Source organism: Acartia tonsa, chromosome 13 (genome assembly GCF_053477335.1).
Source record: "Acartia tonsa isolate MP-2025a chromosome 13, ASM5347733v1, whole genome shotgun sequence".
NCBI classification, from domain to species: Eukaryota; Metazoa; Arthropoda; class Copepoda; order Calanoida; family Acartiidae; genus Acartia; species Acartia tonsa.
The window spans coordinates 15,089,775-15,111,659 of NC_137272.1; the positions used below are offsets into that span (position 1 = coordinate 15,089,775).

The 21,885-nt window shown below is 31.1% G+C and overlaps 3 protein-coding genes across 4 annotated transcripts in view; 2 read left to right on the top strand and 1 right to left on the bottom strand.

Moving 5' to 3' along the window:
* LOC145304632 (solute carrier family 4 member 11-like) overlaps positions 1–21,885 on the bottom strand; it is a 76,668-nt gene that overhangs the window by 42,457 nt on the left and 12,326 nt on the right. The window contains exons 4-13 of one of the 2 annotated variants that reach the window (XM_080146561.1): positions 20,291–20,363; positions 19,753–19,838; positions 9,760–9,816; positions 9,189–9,268; positions 4,813–4,895; positions 3,747–3,796; positions 3,321–3,373; positions 2,830–2,934; positions 2,078–2,155; positions 1,613–1,668 (exon numbers count right to left, since the gene is read on the bottom strand). In XM_080146561.1, coding sequence (XP_080002687.1) covers positions 1,613–1,668; positions 2,078–2,155; positions 2,830–2,934; positions 3,321–3,373; positions 3,747–3,796; positions 4,813–4,895; positions 9,189–9,268; positions 9,760–9,816; positions 19,753–19,838; positions 20,291–20,363 — 721 coding nt within the window. Of the gene's footprint in view, positions 1–1,612; positions 1,669–2,077; positions 2,156–2,829; positions 2,935–3,320; positions 3,374–3,746; positions 3,797–4,812; positions 4,896–9,188; positions 9,269–9,759; positions 9,817–19,365; positions 19,379–19,752; positions 19,839–20,290; positions 20,364–21,885 lie in introns of those variants that run through there. The other variant, XM_080146562.1, reaches the window with a different exon arrangement.
* The window catches only part of Snx3 (sorting nexin 3), a 167,633-nt gene that overhangs the window by 24,610 nt on the left and 121,138 nt on the right, over positions 1–21,885 (top strand). The gene's annotated exons all lie outside the window — the stretch shown is intronic.
* The window catches only part of LOC145304633 (uncharacterized), a 177,741-nt gene that overhangs the window by 24,606 nt on the left and 131,250 nt on the right, over positions 1–21,885 (top strand). The gene's annotated exons all lie outside the window — the stretch shown is intronic.

Consider the following 21,885-nt stretch of genomic DNA (forward strand, 5'->3'; position numbering starts at 1 on the left):
TCGACTACTAATTGAGATATGCGCCTAAGGAAATCTACTCTATAACTGTCTCAGAAATCAGCCTTGGGACGTCATAAAAATGATGGAGATGACTAGGGTTGGGCCGGATATCCGGTGTGGCCGGATTTCCGGCCGGATATCCGGCCATTTTCAATATCCGGCCGGATACCGGATATTGAAACTATCCGGCCGGATATCCGGCTCTATACTTTTTTATACTTTACACCAAAAATATCTGCTTTTTAAAATTCTAAATGGCTATAATTTTCTTATTATTGAAGCTAGAAGAACATTTTTTCTGAATAAGTTTAACTTTATGTAAATTTATATAAGATTTCTGAAGAAATTTTTTTTTACTACTTTAATATCTGGTAATTTGGCCGGTTATCCGGCCGGATATCCGGTAATTTGGCCGGATAACCGGATATTTGCCGGATATCCGGCGTTGGCCGGATATCCGGCCGGTTACCGGATATCCGGCATTTGAAATCAGCCGGATATCCGGTATCCGGTATCCGGCCAAAAAAGTATCCGGCCCAACCCTAGAGATGACTCGATGAGAGAAGTGGGAAAGAAAATCCCTAAAAAAGGGATGGATAATCCTTATTTCTATTTATGACGTCACAAGGCTGAGACACTTTGTCCAGCTACGGGAAAGTGTAATTTTGTTTCGGTAGTCAGCTTCTAATGGATATTGTTATACTTGTAACTTGAAAATATTTTTTTTCACAAAATTTGTCTATTTTTCTGATATCTGTACAATGTACTTATTATTACTTATCATTGGTTGATCCAAGTTTTCAGAAAAACAAGGAGTCAAAAATATGCGTGTCCATTATGATCTCTTAAACTCAGGTATAATTGGTCTGCCGTTTTACAGGGAATCTGTGTACTCATCCTAGTCATGTTTTAGGCTATTAATGGGGATATTTCAAATAAGATAGGGGTACGATATGGGGGAAACCCACCATCCCCCAAAAAATTTATATACAAAAGCTGAATAAAGAAGGATTTCAGCCCCAACCCCCTTAAGATTAAGCTTCTAGAGGCCATATATAGGCGAAGCCATAACTTAGATTCATAGATTCATAGATTGCTGATTTCATAACCATAAAGTATATATTATCTTTTCTTGTGGGAAAAAGGATCAATAACGATTATTTTATTCGCAAATTAAAAAAATAAACATCAAAATATATCTAAATGGTTACCGATAAATAGATTAACAGAAAAATAGTTAGATAAATAAAAAAATACGCCCTACTAAACTTTATAATTCCATGACCCAAGTAAATTCAATTTATGTTGAGATAGATAGATAGATAGATAAATAAATAGATAGACAGACAGTAGACATATACATTATAAATAGATATATATATATATGACTTACATGAGGTCTTTAATGATTCCTTGACAAAAAAGGTTCCAATTTCTGATTAGATAGATAGATATACAGATAAATAATAAAACTGCTAGATAGATGGACAGTTCATTATTCTATTATTCGTTGACAAAGGTAGTACCAATTGTCTGTTTCGTTAAATAGATAGATAGATATCAATTGGATAGATAGACAGATAGACATATAAATAGATAAATAAATCCTTACTTTAAATCTTCTATGATTCCTTGTCCGAGATGGTACCAATGCCTGTTTTCACCTCCCTGTAAATATTTTTAAAAATATTATTTTGCACTTGAAACTTGAACATTGAAGGAGGAAAGGGGGGGGGACATTGGACTGTAAATCAAACAGGTACTCAAAGTTTTTTGGGCAAATAGACGCTTTACACCGCAATCATAGGGCTTAAAGCTGACAACCCTATCCCATATCCTTAAAAAGCCACATTGTTAAAGAAACACTGACAAATTGTCAGCGGCCTATGCTCGGCCCCCGTGGAGTGAAAAGGGCTTGTTACTGTTACTGTTAAACAAAGTTTTATAACCACGTAATTTTATTCATTGACTCAAAACTTTTCAAACTAAAAGTGTCCAAGCTTTTCAACCAATAATTTTAATCTACAGAAGGGGTAACTTTGTTTATCATCATTTGGGATGTAAAAAATGAAATAACCTGTAAATTATCTTCGCCGTTTTCCATTGAATAGGTTTGACTGGTAACTAGGCTTCTAGCATGTACAGCTACCATGTCCTTTATTTATAGATAGATAGGTAAATAGAGGAATAGAGAGATTGAGAGATAGAGACATACAGCCATACAAATAGATTTAAAAAGTATATAAAAAAAGTGACAAACAGCCAGATGGACAAATAAACGAAAAACATTTTTTCCATTTGTTTTTCTATAGATAAGTAAGTAAATAGATAGACACAGATATATGGACAGATAGATAGATAGATATACAGACAGACATACAGTTGAACAAAAAAATAGGTAAACAGACAGAAAAACATACAGAACAAAACAGATATATAAGACAGACAGAAATATGGACAATTATACAGAAAAACAGAAAGATGGACAAGTATACAGACAAAGAGATATACAAATAGATAGAGAGACAGACAGACAGAAAAACAAATAGATACCCAAATAGATTAACAAAAATATAGAAAAATCTGTTTATAGATAGACAAACAGACAAACAAATATATAGATAAATGGACAGATGGACAGATGAACAAATATTGATATATAAATTGACTGACAGATAGACAGACAGTTGGACAAATAAATAAAGGATGGACAGACAAACAGATATGAAAAAGACAGACAGACAGACGGACAAATTGGCATAAAAACAGATATTTAAAAAGATAAACAGACAGACAGACAGTTAACAAACAGTTAGATAGATAGATTACCTTAAACATATTTTCGGTGTGAACATTTTGTAGTTTAGTTCTAAAATTGATGTCAGCAAAGAGCGTAGCAAAAGTTCGACTCGTTTCTGTTGCAGATTTCGTTTCCTGGAAATATTATTATTAGAAGGATGACGACATTTATAAAAGCTAAGCTATCAAATCAGAGGGTAGGACGTACGAACATAAACACTTGTAGAGGATCAGAACTTAATAAACAGGCTATTAATTTCTAAGTATAATCAAATTTGTATGTATATTTGTAGCAAAATTGCTTAAATACAGAATAGGAATTATCATGGAAAGTTTGAAATCAAAAGGACAATTCTAAAAAGTCTAAATTAAGACCTATAAGTAACGTACAGACGTGAGAACTTTTCAACTGCTTATAACGGCTGGAAAAAAAATGACAAAATACAGTTATAAAAAGCAAAAATAAAATGTCAGGGACCGCCTAGAAAAATAGCCAGGATATGTCAATGGCAAATAAATACCTTTTCTTTAGTAGGACAAAGCACCATAATAATATATCTTGTCTCCTCATGACCTAGAATTAACATCAAACAAGATTAGTGTACATGAAAACGTATGCCTTTTGAATTAAAACAATCTAGCTGTCCAGAACAACTTGAAATCTTACTGACAATAAGATGAAAAATGGCTGAGATTCGCAATTCTTTTAGAATTTAACAAAGAACAGGGAACTGTAAAAGGTTTTACAAACACCAGCACATACAAAATTATTGGAGATCTTTATTTTGAAGGTCCAAAAGCACATACAAATGACGAGAAAGAATTTCACAAATTTTAAGTGGTTGATTCTTTGGAGTTTCTAAACGACGACTGAATTACATATTGACAAAAAACGACCAAGTTACAGCTACTAAAATCTTTCCTTGAAAAAAAAACAAAGTATATACCTGGACCCAGATTCTCTGGTTGTTTGAGTCTCACAATTCCAACAGCTCTCCTGAAATAGACTGTATGCTAGTTTATGCTAGATTTTTAAAGCTTATTTGTAAAAGCCTCACTTATAGCTCCATGTTAATTTAAGCAAATATAACCCCCCCCCCCCTTCTTTTTTTTTAATAAATGGAAAATAAAAAGAGGGATTTCTTCTACCTTTAAGGGGCCTATAGCTGTAAGTGTAGGGCTACTGTTTAACCAATTTAACCTCATATAAAGTAATAAACAAACTAACAAAAAATTAACCCCCCCCCCCCTCCCCGCTTCATTTTTTCTCATAATAAATAAGGGAAAGGCCCTCGAGGGGGGGGGGATTCAGTGCTCAACAAGGCACTTTGTGTGAAAACACCGAAACTTCTTATGTTTAATATGAAGCTGCTTTGAAAAGCCATAAAGTCATGTGACTATTTTCATATATTTTCACCGCAGTATTGCACTGTACAAAAATCCATCAAATATGACATGGTGAAAAGCTCAGCAAGATTGCATCTCATTTAATTAAGAGTTAGTTTCATAATCCATGCTTTATACGTACTATTTAGATTCACTAGTAGCTTTACCAACAGCCTTAAGGCCGTATCTCAGGGGAGGGGGAGGGATGTAGTTCTTGACCTAGGTAGTAAAACATTCCTGAAAAGTGAGGAATGATCCTTGAAGCCATTTAGGAGATCCTAGAAGACATAAAAACCCGTTACTTTTGTATGTAGGCTAAGAGGCAAGAAGCAAGAAGCACAAACTTTTGTTTTAGCCTTGGAATATTTGTGAGCGTTGTCATGGCTAAATTTATTTTGGGTGTAGTCCCTTTTGTAACATCACACCTTATGGGGCGATTCTTCGTATTTTTCACAGTAGCTTTTCTCCAATTTCTACCTAACCCTGCGGGGCCAATTACCTAACCCTGTGGGGCAATCAACTAACCCAATATAACCTAAAATAGCCTATAAAAGCCATTTTAAAAATACGACGAATCGCCCCTTATGGGGCAATGTTACGAAAGGGACTATTCCCTTTATTTTTTACCTGGGGATATTTGTGAGCGTTGCCATGGTTAAGAGCCAAGACTGATCATTTTCAACAATGGTACCGTCAAACCCTATGGTACCCTGAAATAGAAATAAAATATGTTAGCAGCTTTACAGTTAGAGCAAACAAGGCGCAGAGAAAGGACAATAAAGTATAATACTCAGATATCTAAAGGGATAAGACAATAGCCTCTTAAATGTATGTACATTCCAAACAAAATTACCCCTTCTGTAGATTACAATGCTTGGTTGAAACATTTGAGCACTCAACTTAATGAACCAACCAATCAAAATTCATTGAAGACTCCAATGTATTAAAGCCAAATAATACGAAAACGTTAATAAAAAATTTTGAGACAGGCCATTGTCCCTCCTCTCTCTGTATGATACTAGCATATTCATCAATATTCAAAACATAATATTAATTGCTTAAAAAATGCTGTAAATTGCAAAAGTACATTGATTAAACCGTTTACAATATTTAAAGTTACCAACCCTTTTTAAAAATATACATTTTTAATCAAAATAATATACTTTTGCATTAAGCTTTTAAACAACAGTTTGAGCTCATCAAAACAGTTGATGACATTGCACCAAATAATGCTTAACATTTCAAAAGTTTTTCATATAAAACCATGGTGAAACCTAACTTTATAGTTTATAAACCAAATATTAAACATAAACCTAGAATATTCACTAAAAAAAATTCTATGGATCAATGCTGGAAGGTGCTTAGAATCCCTTGCTCTCGTTTGTGGATAGTCCCCTTTTGCTTTGTTTTAAATCTGATTATCCTTGATGTTGACAAAGCATTTGACTATGACCTTAAGTTAATATTAATTAATATTATCTTTAAAACTAAAATATGCTATATAAAAGAATAATAGCTATCATATTAATCAATTTAGCAAATCAAATTTTAAAATTTAGTACCATAATGGTCAGAAACTTCCATTAGAAATATCCAAATCTCAGATAAATATTATCAATTGGACTTCTACGATATTAAATATCCCATTCGTTTAAAAACATTTCTCGTATTCATTTGAATCCGGTGGATAGGAACTGGTTCTCATCCATACGAAAAAACTATGTCTAGCATCGTATTATATCCAGCTTTCTACGAATATAAAAATGTACAATCAAAAGATTAAAACCAGTTATTTAGCTGGTGACTTCGGCACCTCGGGGCTAAAAAAACTAGTTTTAATCTCATAATTGTACATTCTATATCCGGGGAAAGCCGTTTATAATAATGCGAGAAATAACTATTAAGTTATATTTTATCTTCCAATCAAAATTTATTTTTCTAAGAAGAACTAAGAAACTAAAACTTCTACGAATGAATCGACGATTAAAAGTTTATAAATTTGAAAAAGCATTACAAAAAGAGAGAAGAGGAAGATAGATAGATAAAAACTTGTTTAGTTAATATTAGGGATAAAGGGAAGGGTAATAATATTCAATAGGTTTATAATACAAAGTAGAATGATGTCTGTCCGTCTATTTGTCTGTCCATCCGTCCCTTAAGATCTCGGTAACCACTGAACCAATTGGATTCTACTCTTCAGGGTATATACCTATTGGTCCTGTTGTGGTTTTAGGCTATTTTTTGGGTTATGGTGGAACACCGCCAACCCCCCCAAAAACAAAAAAATCCCCCAATTTTTAAAATATTTTTTTTTGCACATATTTTGCGAATTCGCCATTTATTCGCAAAAATTGGCAACTCATTCGCAATTTTTTTCGGCTTGGTAGGTAAGAGAAGATGTACTGATTCCCATACTCACATCATTTTTCAAAAATTTACTCTTGGGATGTTATAAAGTATTAAAAATAACCAGCATTTCGAACCCATCCTTTCTAGATAGCCTAAATCCTGCTTTTTTCCATGACTAAAGACAGACATTCAGATTGAGGGACAGACAGGCATCCAGTTACTTTAAAATACAGTACTAGCAGCTTCGCCCCTATCATCTAGGGGCTTTTTTATTCAATGTGTTATCTCAATCTCATTTTTAAGGGAAGTGTTACCCCCCCCCCCCAAGCTTTAGTCCCCTTTATTCTTTACTTTTTTCTTTATTCCAGAGACGAGTTAATATATATTTAGTAAAAAAAGTTGTTTAGACATCAAAAGAAAGAAACGGATATTTTATTTGGTGTTCATTCACTTCTGCATATTGTGAAATTATCAGAATAGCAAATTATTACAAGAGCACAAACTGTCCCTTGATGCACTCTTAATACAAAATAACCAACTCTTTTTAAACGCGATGCTTTTCTATTATTAGGGCCGTACATCCGTCCTTCCGTCGTTTATCCTATCGATTTCAAACTTTCCATGGGGCAGGGGCGTCCAAGCTTTTTTGTTTGGGGGGGGGGGGGGGTAAAAAATTTTTAAGGGGGGGGTAATTCGTTTTTAGGGGGGGTAAAATGGCGCGCGAAGCGTGCCGCAAATTTTTTTTTACCCCCCCCCCAAAAAAAAATGTTTACCCCGGAGGTAAAATTTGTTTGGGGGGGTAATTACCCCCCCCCCCTGAAATCTTTTGGCAGGGGTAAATCTAGTTTACCCCCCCCCAAAAAAAATTTACCCCCGGGGTAAAATTTTTGGGTGGAGTAATTTAAATTTTATTAAATATATAGTATTAAAAATGCGCGCGCCCCATTACCCCCCCCCCCCCCTTGGACGTCTATGCCATGGGGATTCCTGTAGTACTTAGATACTATTTAGAAAGCGTAGCAACTCTAAAATCGTTGCCAATGTCCGTACATCCATTTAAACATGTTGATTTTTAACAATTTTTTATGTAATATGATTTTCCGATTGATCTGATTTTTTTATTACAGATTCCTAGGAAAACAAAGTACAATGTTATAAGCGAAGTATCTTTAAAATAAAGTCCTAAAATTTAAGTATGTCCATAAATATTATCCGGTATTTCAGCAGTTTTCATAAAATTTGCTCACAATTTTGTTTTGACTTTTTATACATTTATATTCTGATTATTTAGTTTGCTTTTATGGATGTTGCCATCCTTGTTTATTTCCAATTAATTCTTGTAAATATGCAACGCAATAAAAATATGATAATACACGGTAGTGAGTCCACACCATTTCATTTATTCTACTTTTTCATCATTCAAATACATTTTACATTTTTTTGGTAGCTTATCTTCCCTTATCCTTTTTTATTATATAAGGAAGTAAGTTTTTTTGTATGAAGATAAAGTTTGTGCTTTTTGAGGATTCTTTATAATGCCATAGGGTGGTTTTGGCTATTATACTGAACCCCCTAAACACCCCTGCTATAAATCTATCTATCTACCTTCATAGTTTTAACAAGTATATTTCCAGATTCTGGTAGAAATAATGGGGTATAGTCCCTTTCGTAACATCGCACCTTATAGGGTGATTCTTCATATTTTTCACAGTAGCTTTTCTCCTATTTCTAGCCCCTGCGGGGGGGCTCTAACCCTGCGGGGCCAATTACCTAACCCTGTGGGGCAATCACCTAACCCAATATAACCTAAAATAACCTATAAAAAGCCATTTTAAAAATACGACGAATCGCCCCTTATGGAGCGATGTTACAAAAGGGACTATGCCCAAATAATGTGGCCACTGTCTTATCCCTTAATATCCCTGCTATAAATATCTATCTACCTGAATAGTTTTAGCAAGAATATTTCTAGATTCTGGTAGAAATAATTTTGCCATTGTCTTATTCCTTAAGATCCATGCTATAAATGTATCTATCTATCTACCTGTATAGATTTAGCAAGAATATTTCTAGATTCTGGTAGAAATAATGTTGCCATTGTCTTATCCCTTAAGATCCCTGCTATAAATGTATCTATCTATCTACCTGTATAGTTTTAGCAAGAATATTTCTAGATTCTGGTAGAAATAATTTTGCCATTGTCTTATTCCTTAAGATCCCTGCTATAAATGTATCTATCTATCTACCTGTATAGTTTTAGCAAGAATATTTCCAGATTCTGGTAGGAATAATGTTGCCATTGTCTTATCCCTTAAGATCCCTGATATAAATCTATTTATCTATCAACCTGTATAGTTTTAGCAAGAATATTTCCAGATTCTGGTAGAAATAATGTTGCCATTGTCTTATCCCTTCAGATCCCTGATATAAATCTATCTATCTACCTGTATAGTTTTAGACAGTATATTTCTAGATTCTAATAGAAATAATATTGCCATTGTCTTATCCTTTAATATCCCTGATATAAATGTATCTATCTATCTATCTACCTGTATAGTTTTAGACAGTATATTTCTAGATTCTAATAGAAATAATATTGCCATTGTCTTATCCTTTAATATCCCTGATATAAATGTATCTATCTATCTATCTACCTGTATAGTTTTAGCCAGTATATTTCCAGATTCTGGTAGAAATAATGTTGCCATTGCTTCCTCATAGGCGGACGGAGATTCTAAAATAAAGGATTTATTTTGTTGCTACGCTAATCACGTGGTAAAGAGGTAAAAATATCCCTCTTTATAGAATTTTTTACTTCCCCCAAGTTAGAGGCAAGACAGGCACCTCCAAAAAAAAACAAAATGTAGTTTTCTCCCCCCTCCATCAACTGTTGAGATTATATTAGTTTTAACCTAAAAAAAAATTTATCAAAACAGCCATTGACGTGCACAATATTTAGAAGTAGAGGGGGTTGGGGTAAAACGGATAAAATACTTCATTGGGGCGAGGACATTGCATTTAAAATACTAGTCTCTAAAGTTTTTGTATATACAATCATTTATTCGTTGGCTTCATAGTTTTAGGGATTGGGTTGTACAGAACAGCCAAACCAGTTTCTACATCCAATGAAAAAAAGGCCTAGAAAAGCCAAACAATAACGATTGTGATAGACAATTTTTGCTACAACTAATTTTTGCAAGCAAAGGGTCTTTTAAAACAACTCACCAAGTATTTCCAAAGATTTCTGAACTAGATTGTGAATTATTCTCTCTAAACTTGTTTCTAAAAATAATATATGAATTGATTTAGAATAAAAAAGGACATTTCAAGTCATCAACAAAACAAAGATGACAACATCCATAAAGTAGGACAAACAAACACTTAAAGAGTGTCAGAACTGAATAAGCAGAACAAAAATGTATAAGTCTGAACAAAATTGTAAGTAAATTTGTTGCAAACCTGCTTAAATACAGGATAAAGATAATAGAGTTGCTTCACTTAAATTGTTTAGATTAACGAAAGAGCTAACCGTTCCAGACTTATGGACGAAACGTCCCTAATTACAGATAAGCTTCGCATTAAAAAAAATTGAATACTGTAGTATTAATGAACTAGAGTTGGCTCGATATAATTATCTCCCTATTGGCTAGTTTTCTATATGCATATCTATTTCTCAATAAATCTATTTTCCTCACCCGGCATTACTATCTAAAAGAAAGTAAATATTTAATAATCTAAATGATTTTAAAGAGATTTTTTAAATTATATTTTTTTCTTTACATTACCATCACCAAAGGGTTAATGATGATGTTTACAATTTTAGTTTAATATTTGAACACACAAAGTGTCGCCACAATCGAATTCTTTTAAAACAGAGTTTTCTTAAATTTATTATATCATAAATCTAAATTTTATTTTTTGTGATTAGAAATTAAATACATTGATATAAGGTAAATAGCAACATGAAATTAAAAAAAGGAATTTATTTTTAATAAAGTAAAATAATGGGTCTTATCGTTCTGGGCAATGAGAGTTTATTATGGATTATTGGAGCACTATGAGTTTTAAACAAATATTCCTTGGAAAACTTGAGCTCGTTTATAGACATTTATTTCCTATATAGATCTGACATGGATCTTGAAGCAATTAAGCAGGCTGTTTTCCCAGGTTGTCCTTAGTATAGGTAGAATTTTTTTTTTGTATTATAAAAATTATACAAAACATACAAAAGTACTATTGTATCAATTTTTTTAAAACTTTGTACAGTAAATTTTTTTTGGCAAAGTCCCCTTGTACATGTTGTATCAATTTTGTATACAATAGTACTTTTCTGTTTTTTTTTACTAATTAGTATATTTTTTTTTGTATATGTTGTACACTTTTTTTTCATTTTCGTACTAATACCATTTTCCTGATTGTATATCTTGTATTCATTTTTTGTACAATAGTATTTATTTCAAAAATTTGGCAGAGTCCAAACATTTTTTACTTTACTGAATATTTTAATATGTATACTAAAGTAACAAAAATAATTAGGTTATAATTTGTGGATTTAAAACAGTTTTTTGATTATGCTTATTATATTAATTTTTTTATACAATAGTACAAAGTTTTGGAAATTTGGCTAAGTCCAAATTTTAGGACTTTGCCTAAAAATGAACATAGTATTTATTGTATAATTTTTTTTGTATGATAGTATATTTCAAAAATATTTTCCAACATTCCAATATTTTGACTCTAACAAAATTTTAAAAATGTATACAATTGGACAACCAAAAACATACAATAACCTAAATTTTGATAAGTTCCAAAACTGAGGACTTAGGAAATATTTTTAAAAACATTTTTTGAATATGAAAAAAAATTTAGAATTTGACAAAAAAATTGTTTAATTCTACAATTTTAATTTTATTTTTGAGTACAAATTTTTTTTAAGTAAAAAATTTTGGGACTTAGCCTGATAATTGAAAAAGTGTACAACATATACAAAAATTAAATATGTTACTATTAAACATAAAAGTACTATTGTAGACAAAATTGATACAACATGTACAAGAAAAAGATTAAGGGACTTAGCCAAAAAAAAAGGACAGTACAAAATTACAAAAATAATACAATAGTACTTTTGTATATTTTGTATAATTTTCATAATAAAAAAAAATTCTACCTGATATAGTTCAAATTTTTGTTGCTAGGTGTCTTTCACTTTTTAGAAATTTTTTTTTTTTAAATATTGTCTAACTCTACAATTTCAATTTTGTTTCTTGGTTTTTTCTAAGTACAAAAATGGACTGTACAAAATTACAAAAAAATAATACAATAGTACTTATTTATGTTTTGTATAATTTTCATAATACAAAAAAATTCTACCTATACTAAGAACAACCTGGAAAGACTTTTAATCTTATTATATAAAGTAGTAACGATTTTTTTGCCTAAAGCTTAAGATTACATAGACTACTGAACTGATTGAATTCTCCTTTTAGGGGAAGGTTCACATAGGTCCTGTGATGGTTTTATGCTATCTTATTTTTAGATTTAAGCCCCTAGATGGTAGAGGCTATTTTTATGTCGCCTTATTACACTAAAAGGGGGGCAGCTGCACATAGACGTCCAAGGGGGGGGGGGGGTGGCAATGGGGTGATTACCCCCCCAAAATGAATTTGGGGGTCACCCCCAAAATTTTGGATTTTCAATTTTTACCCCCCCCCCCCCAAAAAAAAATACCTCTATAAAATAAAGATTACCCCCCCCCCCAAAATTTGTATTTTCAAAATTTTACCCCCCCCAAATAAAAAAGCTTGGACGCCCCTGCTGCAAGTGAATAATAACAAGGATGACATCAGCCATAAAAGCTAAGCTCTGAAACGGTAGGACAGACGAACATTAACCCTTATAGAGTGTCAGAACTTTATTTACAAAATAGAAATATAAAAGTTTTGAAAAAAATATATGTATATTTGTTGTAAAACTTATTAAAATACAGAATTCTGTTTAAGCACATACTAGCATTTTTAGGACTTGATTACAGAATTGCTTTGCTTGAAATCTTGGTACCTTATTGTAATAGGAATCAGTACTCCAAAAATTATATCTATCCGATGATTATATAACATAAATATTTGTTGTTAAAAAAGTTAAAAATCACAATGTTTAAAATGGACATACGGACATTCTGGTAACGATTATAGAGTTGCTACGCTTTCTAAATTGTACCTCCGCAGGTATCATTTTGAAAAGTTTAAAATCAATAGGACTATTATAACTTGCCTAAATTAACATAAAAAAGCTATCTGTTACGTACGGACGGACGTACGGACTGACGCTAAATATAGAAAAGCTTCTCTTTTAAAAAGATATACATAGAGAAATATAAAAGAAGAATTCTATTATGTAAAGCAGTAAGGCTTTATGTTCTGAAACTTAAGATCTCAATAACTACTGATCAGGCTTTCTATTTCAGGTAAGCCTAATATTTGTCTTGTGATGGTTTTAGGCTATTTTATTTTCAGTCGTAGATTGGTTTTATGCTATTCTATTTTAAGTTTTGGGAAGGTTTTAGCAGGGTTCGGAAGCCGCGCCTCATCCGCGCATAAGCCTCAGTTTTAAACCTGCTTGTGAGCAGAAAAAGAAATTTTTGAAAGAAGGATTGTCTACTAAAGAGACAGTTTTATACATCCAGCTAAATTTATAGTGATAAAATGACGATTTCACTGAGGCTTACACGCGGCTTACGCGCGGCTTCCGATCCCTGGGTTTTAGGCTTTTTCTCTCCCCTTTAAATACAGAGCCACAAGATTCTAGGGGCGTAACTGCTAGTATTATATAATGGGTTATTATTAAATGGATTTTACAACAGATTATCATGTACTTTAATAAAGTGAAACTTGTAGCTGGCTAAAAGAACAAACAAAGAACCCACTTTACCCCACCCCTCCCCTCCTACTGGAAGAACAAACTATCAAATAAATGATATTCAAGTTGTGAACCATCCAATGAAAATTCAATAAAAGTACCCAAAGTTGTTAAGCAAACAAACAATACTAAGACTTTGGGGACTAGTGTAAAAAACAGCCCAAAGTCCCCTCCCTCCCTGTGTATAAAATTGTGGCGAGCTGGCTTTTATTCACTTTGCAATGCACATTTTAAATGGATTGTAACAATTTTCTACCTTATATAGTTAAAATTTTCGCCGCTAAATGTCTCTTACTTTTTAGAGAAACTTTATTTTTTGGTTTTTTTTTATATATATGGTTGTTTAAAAATGCAAGAAGTAAATCTTATTTAAATTTGTTTCCCTTTTAATTGTTTTTTTAATATTTTGAAATATTTTGATTTTAATAGTTACAAAATTTAAACTATAGAGTTAAGTCAATCAAATCTAGTCAAGTTATGTTATGATAGAGTTAAAAATAAAATTATTCACCCTACTTCAAATTATGAAGCAAAGGATGAGAATATTCCAAGTACTCTTATTATGCTAAAACAGAGTTAAACACATGGAAATATATCCCTTAACTCAATAATATTTTTTGAGGAAATATAATTCTATTCAAACTGTCTGGATGGCATCACATAAAAATTACAAAATTGGTAGTACTTTTGGATAGAAATGTAAACAATTTGGGCTTACTTTTGCATCCCTTCGTATCAATTTTTTAAATGTCGTACGAAATTTGCAAGGGGTCCTAAATTTTTTCTTTTAAATTTGTCGTATACATTTTTTGTGCTTTGTACTAATTTTTATTCGTATTAATTTTTACCGCCTCGTACTAATTTTCTAACCCACTGGATCACGGCCGAAAAATGGCTTTCGTATATAATATATGTCTCTAGTACTAACAAAATTTCTCGTACTCTCGTAAGAATTATTGCATAACGATGATATACTTTCGTAGAACCAACAAATTTTCTATACTATAGTATAACAAAATTGATACAATTTTAGAGTAAGACCATATATACTATTGTAAACAAAATGATATACGAAAAAAAAATTCCACCTATCCGAATGATAACCTGGGTTGTACATGTTAAAAATTGGAAGATTTCATTAAATAAAAGTTATCGCAAATATACTTAGTAAATAAATAAATACAAAATAAAAATCCGTTCATAAAAATTCTTGTTAAGTATTAAATGTTTTCTTCTTTTGGCGATTTTAATAAATCTTTACTTATTAATTGTAATTAAATTATTCTTATTTTATATAATAATGTTGAACTCAAACACAAACAAACTAAATTAAACAAAATGAAATAATTATATAATATCTCAAATTTTACAAGGATATTTGCTTTCAAATGTGCGCTGCTATTAAAACAAATAAAAGGCAAAAATTTAATCAAGTAAACTTAAAAACAAGAATGACAGTATCCTAAAGTAGTAAAGCACCTCAACTAAACATATACAGAAAGTATCGAGAATAGCATCTGAGAAATTTACGTTTCCCCTTTACCTTTCTATCATATCCTGATGGACGGTTATTATATAGAGTAGCTTCGCTACCCAGGTTGTCCTTAGTATAGGTAGAATTTTTTTTTTGTATTATAAAAATTATACAAAACATACAAAAGTACTATTGTATCAATTTTTTTAAAACTTTGTACAGTAAATTTTTTTTGGCAAAGTCCCCTTGTACATGTTGTATCAATTTTGTATACAATAGTACTTTTCTGTTTTTTTTTTACTAATTAGTATATTTTTTTTTGTATATGTTGTACACTTTTTTTTTCATTTTCGTACTAATACCATTTTCCTGATTGTATATCTTGTATTCATTTTTTGTACAATAGTATTTATTTCAAAAATTTGGCAGAGTCCAAACATTTTTTACTTTACTGAATATTTTAATATGTATACTAAAGTAACAAAAATAATTAGGTTATAATTTGTGGATTTAAAACAGTTTTTTGTTTTATGCTTATTATATTAATTTTTTTATACAATAGTACAAAGTCCAAATTTTAGGACTTTGCCTAAAAATGAATATAGTATTTATTGTATAATTTTTTTTGTATGATAGTATATTTCAAAAATATTTTCCAATATTCCAATATTTTGACTCTAACAAAATTTTAAAAATGTATACAATTGGACAACCAAAATCATACAATAACCTAAATTTTGATAAGTTCCAAAACTGAGGACTTAGGAAATATTTTTAAAAACATTTTTTGAATATGAAAAAAAAATTAGAATTTGACAAAAAAATTGTTTAATTCTACAATTTTAATTTTATTTTTGAGTACAAATATTTTTTTAAGTAAAAAATTTTGGGACTTAGCCTGATAATTGAAAAAGTATACAAAAATTAAAAATGTTACTATTAAACATAAAAGTACTATTGTAGACAAAATTGATACAACATGTACAAGAAAAAGATTAAGGGACTTAGCCAAAAAAAAGGACAGTACAAAATTACAAAAATAATACAATAGTACTTTTGTATATTTTGTATAATTTTCATAATAAAAAAAATTCTACCTGATATAGTTCAAATTTTTGTTGCTAGGTGTCTTTCACTTTTTAGAAATTTTTTTTTTTTTTAAATATTGTCCAACTCTACAATTTCAATTTTGTTTCTTGGTTTTTTCTAAGTACAAAAATGGACTGTACAAAATTACAAAAATAATACAATAGTACTTATTTATGTTTTGTATAATTTTCATAATACAAAAAAATTCTACCTATACTAAGAACAACCTGGAAAGACTCTTAATCTTATTATATAAAGTAGTAACGATTTTTTTGCCTAAAGCTTAAGATTACATAGACTGCTGAACTGATTGAATTCTCCTTTTAAGGGAAGGTTCACATAGGTCCTGTGATGGTTTTATGCTATCTTATTTTTAGATTTAAGCCCCTAGATGGTAGAGGCTATTTTTATGTCGCCTTATTACACTAAAAGGGGGGCAGCTGCACATAGACGTCCAAGAGGGGGGGGGTGGCAATGGGGTAATAACCCCCCCAAAATGAATTTGGGGGTCACCCCCAAAATTTTGGATTTTCAATTTTTACCCCCCCCCCCAAAAAAAGTACCTCTATAAAATAAAGAATACCCCCCCCCCAAAATTTGTATTTTCAAAATTTTACCCCCCCCCCAAATAAAAAAGCTTGGACGCCCCTGCTGCAAGTGAATAATAACAAGGATGACATCAGCCATAAAAGCTAAGCTCTGAAACGGTAGGACAGACGAACATTAACCCTTATAGAGTGTCAGAACTTTATTTACAAAATAGAAATATAAAAGTTTTGAAAAAAATATATGTATATTTGTTGTAAAACTTATTAAAATACAGAATTCTGTTTAAGGACATACTGGCATTTTTAGGACTTGATTACAGAATTGCTTTGCTTGAAATCTTGGTACCTTATTGTAATAGGAATCAGTACTCCAAAAATTATATCTATCCGATGATTATATAACATAAATATTTGTTGTTAAAAAAGTTAAAAATCACAATGTTTAAAATGGACATACGGACATTCTGGTAACGATTATAGAGTTGCTACGCTTTCTAAATCGTACCTCCGCAGGTATCATTTTGAAAAGTTTAAAATCAATAGGACTTTTATAACTTGCCTAAATTAACATAAAAAAGCTATCTGTTACGTACGGACTGACGCTAAATATAGAAAAGCTTCTCTTTTAAAAAGATATACATAGAGAAATATAAAAAAAGAATTATATTATGTAAAGCAGTAAGGCTTTATGTTCTGAAACTTAAGATCTCAATAACTACTGATCAGGCTTTCTATTTCAGGTAAGCCTAATATTTGTCTTGTGATGGTTTTAGGCTATTTTATTTTCAGTCGTAGATTGGTTTTATGCTATTCTATTTTAAGTTTTGGGAAGGTTTTAGCAGGGTTCGGAAGCCGCGCCTTAGCCGCGCATAAGCCTCAGTTTTAAACCTGCTTGTGAGCAGAAAAAGAAATTTTTGAAAGAAGGATTGTCTACTAAAGAGACAGTTTTATACATCCAGCTAAATTTATAGTGATAAAATGACGATTTCACTGAGGCTTACACGCGGCTTACGCGCGGCTTCCGATCCCTGGGTTTTAGGCTTTTTTTCTCTCCCCTTTAAATACAGAGCCACAAGATTCTAGGGGCGTAACTGCTAGTATTATATAATGGGTTATTATTAAATGGATTTTACACCAGATTATCATGTACTTTAATGAAGTGAAACTTGTAGCTGGCTAAAAGAACAAACAAAGAACCCACTTTACCCCACCCCTCCCCTCCTACTGGAAGAACAAACTATCAAATAAATGATATTCAAGTTGTGAACCATCCAATGAAAATTCAATAAAAGTACCCAAAGTTGTTAAGCAAACAAACAATACTAAGACTTTGGGGACTAGTGTAAAAAACAGCCCAAAGTCCCCTCCCTTCCTGTGTATAAAATTGTGGCGAGCTGGCTTTTATTCACTTTGCAATGCACATTTTAAATGGATTGTAACAATTTTCTACTTTATATAGTTAAAATTTTTGCCGCTAAATGTCTCTTACTTTTTAGAAAAACTTTATTTTTTGGGTTTTTTTTTGAAATATATGGTTGTTTAAAAATGCAAGAAGTAAATCTTATTTAAATTTGTTTCCCTTTTAATTGTTTTTTTTCAATATTTTGAAATATTTTGATTTCAATAGTTACAAAATTTAAACTATAGAGGTAAGTCCTTCAAATCTAGTCAAGAGTTAAGTCAAGTCATGATAGAGTTGAAAATAAAATTTTTCACCCTACTTCAAATTATGAAGCAAAGGATGAGAATATTCCAAGTACTCTTATTATGCTAAAACAGAGTTAAACACATGGAAATGTATACCTTAACTCAATAATATTATTTGAGGAAATATAATTCTGTTCAAACTGTCTGGATGGCATCACATAAAAATTACAAAATTGGTAGTACTTTTGGATAGAAATGTAAACAATTTGGGCTTACTTTTGCATCCCTTCGTATCAATTTTTTAAATGTCGTACGAAATTTGCAAGGGGTCCTAAATTTTTTCTTTTAAATTTGTCGTACACATTTTTTGTGCTTTGTACTAATTTTTATTCGTATTAATTTTTACCGCCTCGTACTAATTTTCTAACCCACTGGATCACGGCCGAAAAATGGCTTTCGTATATAATATATGTCTCTAGTACTAACAAAATTTCTCGTACTCTCGTAAGAATTATTGCATAACGATGATATACTTTCGTAGAACCAACAAATTTTCTATACTATAGTATAACAAAATTGATACAATTTTAGAGTAAGGCCATGTATACTATTGTAAACAAAAATGTATACTAAAAAATGGATTCACGTATACAAAGGACGACCTGGGTACTAATTAAGTTTAAGGCCTATTTAGTTAACATTACTTCCCAGCATACTACAAAGTACAAATTAATTAAGTGATAGACAAGACATACCGATAGATGTTTTGGGTAGCTTCGCTGAAAAAATTAAAATTTCATCTCCTTTAAATTCTAATTAATGTAATTATCCTTTTGAACTCATTTTCAGTTACATTTTGTATTGTGTGTTTTGAGTTAACTTTTCTCGCATTCATCCATAAATAGTAGTAAATGCCTATCTATCTAATCCATTTAAATAACTATCTATCAATGTAGCTTCATCAAAAAGCCTGTCCACGAACATAATATCCATTTATCTAACCATATATCTACCTACCAATCCATCCAATATCTATTCATCTATCTACTATCTACCCACTGATTATCTATATATCTGTCCATCTATCTATCCATCTTTATATCCATCTATCTATTTACTATCTAACCATCCCATATAACTATCTATCTTTCTATCTACCTGTCATATCCAGAATGACAGTAGCCTCGTCCAGTAGCCTATCCACATCAATATTATCTACCTATCTATCTATCTATCAACTATCATTCTATCAATCTAACTACTATATATCTATCTATCTACCTACTATCCATCTAACTACTATATCTTTATCTATCTATTAATTTATCAACTATCTATCTACTATCTATCTTACTATTTATTTATCTACCTGTCATATCCATAATGACCGCAGCCTCATCCAGTAGCCTATCCACGTCCATGTAATCTATCTATCTACTATCTAACTATCTTACTACCTGTCATATCCAGAATGACCGCAGCCTCATCCAGTAGCCTATCCACGTCCATGTAATCTATCTATCTACTATCTAACTATCTATCTACCTGTCATATCCAGAATGACCGCAGCTTCGTCCAGTAGCCTATCCACGTCCATATTGCCTCGAACCTCACTGGCAAAGTCTTTAAATCTAAAAATCAAGAAATATTTGTTTTCAAAACAATAAGAATGATCTTAAAATACATTAATTGTGTAAAAGTAACATGATGTCTGTCTGTTTGTACCTGGGATATTGCTAACTGCTGAACCAATATGGTTCTTTTCTCTTTTAAAATATTGCATCTAATAGATCCTGTGAAGGTTTTTAACTATTTTTGGGGAGGGTACCACTACCCTCTTAAGAAAAATTACCCATTAAAAATTACCCCCCCCCACCCCAAAAAAAAATATAATTAACATTTTTTAAAAAGGGTGGTCAACGCCCCCCTAAAAGAAATAACCCCTACTAACCAATTTTTTGTTACTTTTTCTTTTTAGAATTAAAAAATGGATTGGTCGAGTTCTGCCCCATCCCCCTCTTCGACCTAAAGTGTCCTAAATGCCTCTAGGGGCGTAGCCGCCAGTATATAGAAATAATTATACCTGACCGTATCCTTCTCTGTATAAAGAAGAGCAACCTCTTCTCCATTGTCATACTGGAGCGACCAGATTTTTCCTGAACAACAAATTTGTTTCATAAGATCCCTGAAATGGCTGTTTTTATGTTTTTAAAGTGTGTTCTATAAAGCTTAAGATTCCATGAGAAGCTTTACAAAGTGTCTTAAAAAATGAGCCATGTGACGTCATAACAATGAGGGATGAGAGTAGAAGTGGGAAAGAAAACCCCTATAATCCCTCATTTTTATGACGTCACATGGCTGATTTTTTTTTCTTCTATCAATTATTTTACTCTTTATTATTTAAATTGTTGTCCTTCCTGTAATACTATCTTTATTGCATTATATTTTTCCCAATTTGTGACCTTTACCATTTACGAGGTCTCTATAATTGAAACTATAAAGATAAGCAGGGATAAAGGAATAGTTAAATACACAATAAAAATATTTTTGATATTTACACACAAAAATATTTCGTTTAAGTGTTTGATTGAATTTGGCGTTTTCACTCAAAGCTATGAATGGAAGATATCAACCCCCTTTTACTATTGTATTAATCCCTTTCACGGAGACTATTATTGTGATAGTTTTATCTATATAGGATGCTGAATCTGCGAAGCCATTTTAAACCTTTCTTAACCTAACCTAACATAAAATAAGCATTAAGAACACTTCAACATATAGAAAGAACTTTTTTATGATTCATATGCAATAAAATGAGTATTTGGCCCATTGGGAATAGACTTTTTTTATATTACCTACACATAGTTAACAACTCAACTAAAATGTTACCTACTGCTTTAATGTTATATCTAAAATTTATAGGGTAATAGAAAAGGAAATATCTTTGCCACTTAATATGCAAAATAAACAACCTTCAATTCAATATTTCTTATGTTGTTAACCAGTTTGTTATCTGTAAATGTCAAAATATTAATTTTAAAGGATACTCCAAGATAATGTTGCCCTGAGAGTTTCAGGTTATTAATCAGGAATCCCTAAATCTCTGGAGATAAGAGAAATCAAAGTCTGTAATGTACCAATATATTATTAGTAAACTTTAGATAGGTACTTTCATGTAATGAAACCAAATTTTCAACTAAATAGATATTTGTTATAAAGAAGGTGTATCAACTTTTTTTTTATGGCTAGCCGGTTCTTTTAGTAAGTAGTAGATGTAAAATTTTTCATAGAATTCAGATATGCAATCGGTTTTTTCGTAGACCTCTTATTTTTTAAGTAATTTAAGTTTTTTTAAAAAATAATTAAGTAGGTTTTAAGGTACTAAAACGCAACAAAATAAAAGAAGAAAATGGCCAGTAAGAACAAAAATAGTAAGATCTTTAATTTGACACCTTACTTTTAAAATTCTGTTGAGTAATTATTGAAAAAATCTATTTTTTTAACCTCGGTTTAATAAAAACTTTAGACCTAAATATTTTCTCAAACAGACATAAAAAACATGGGTTCATATATACCTTTAGAATCAGAAAAATATTACGAATCCATTGTAAGCAAAATTGAAAAAAAGTAAAAAAATAAAAAAATATAAAAATGGCCAATTGTATTTTTTGTTCTGGC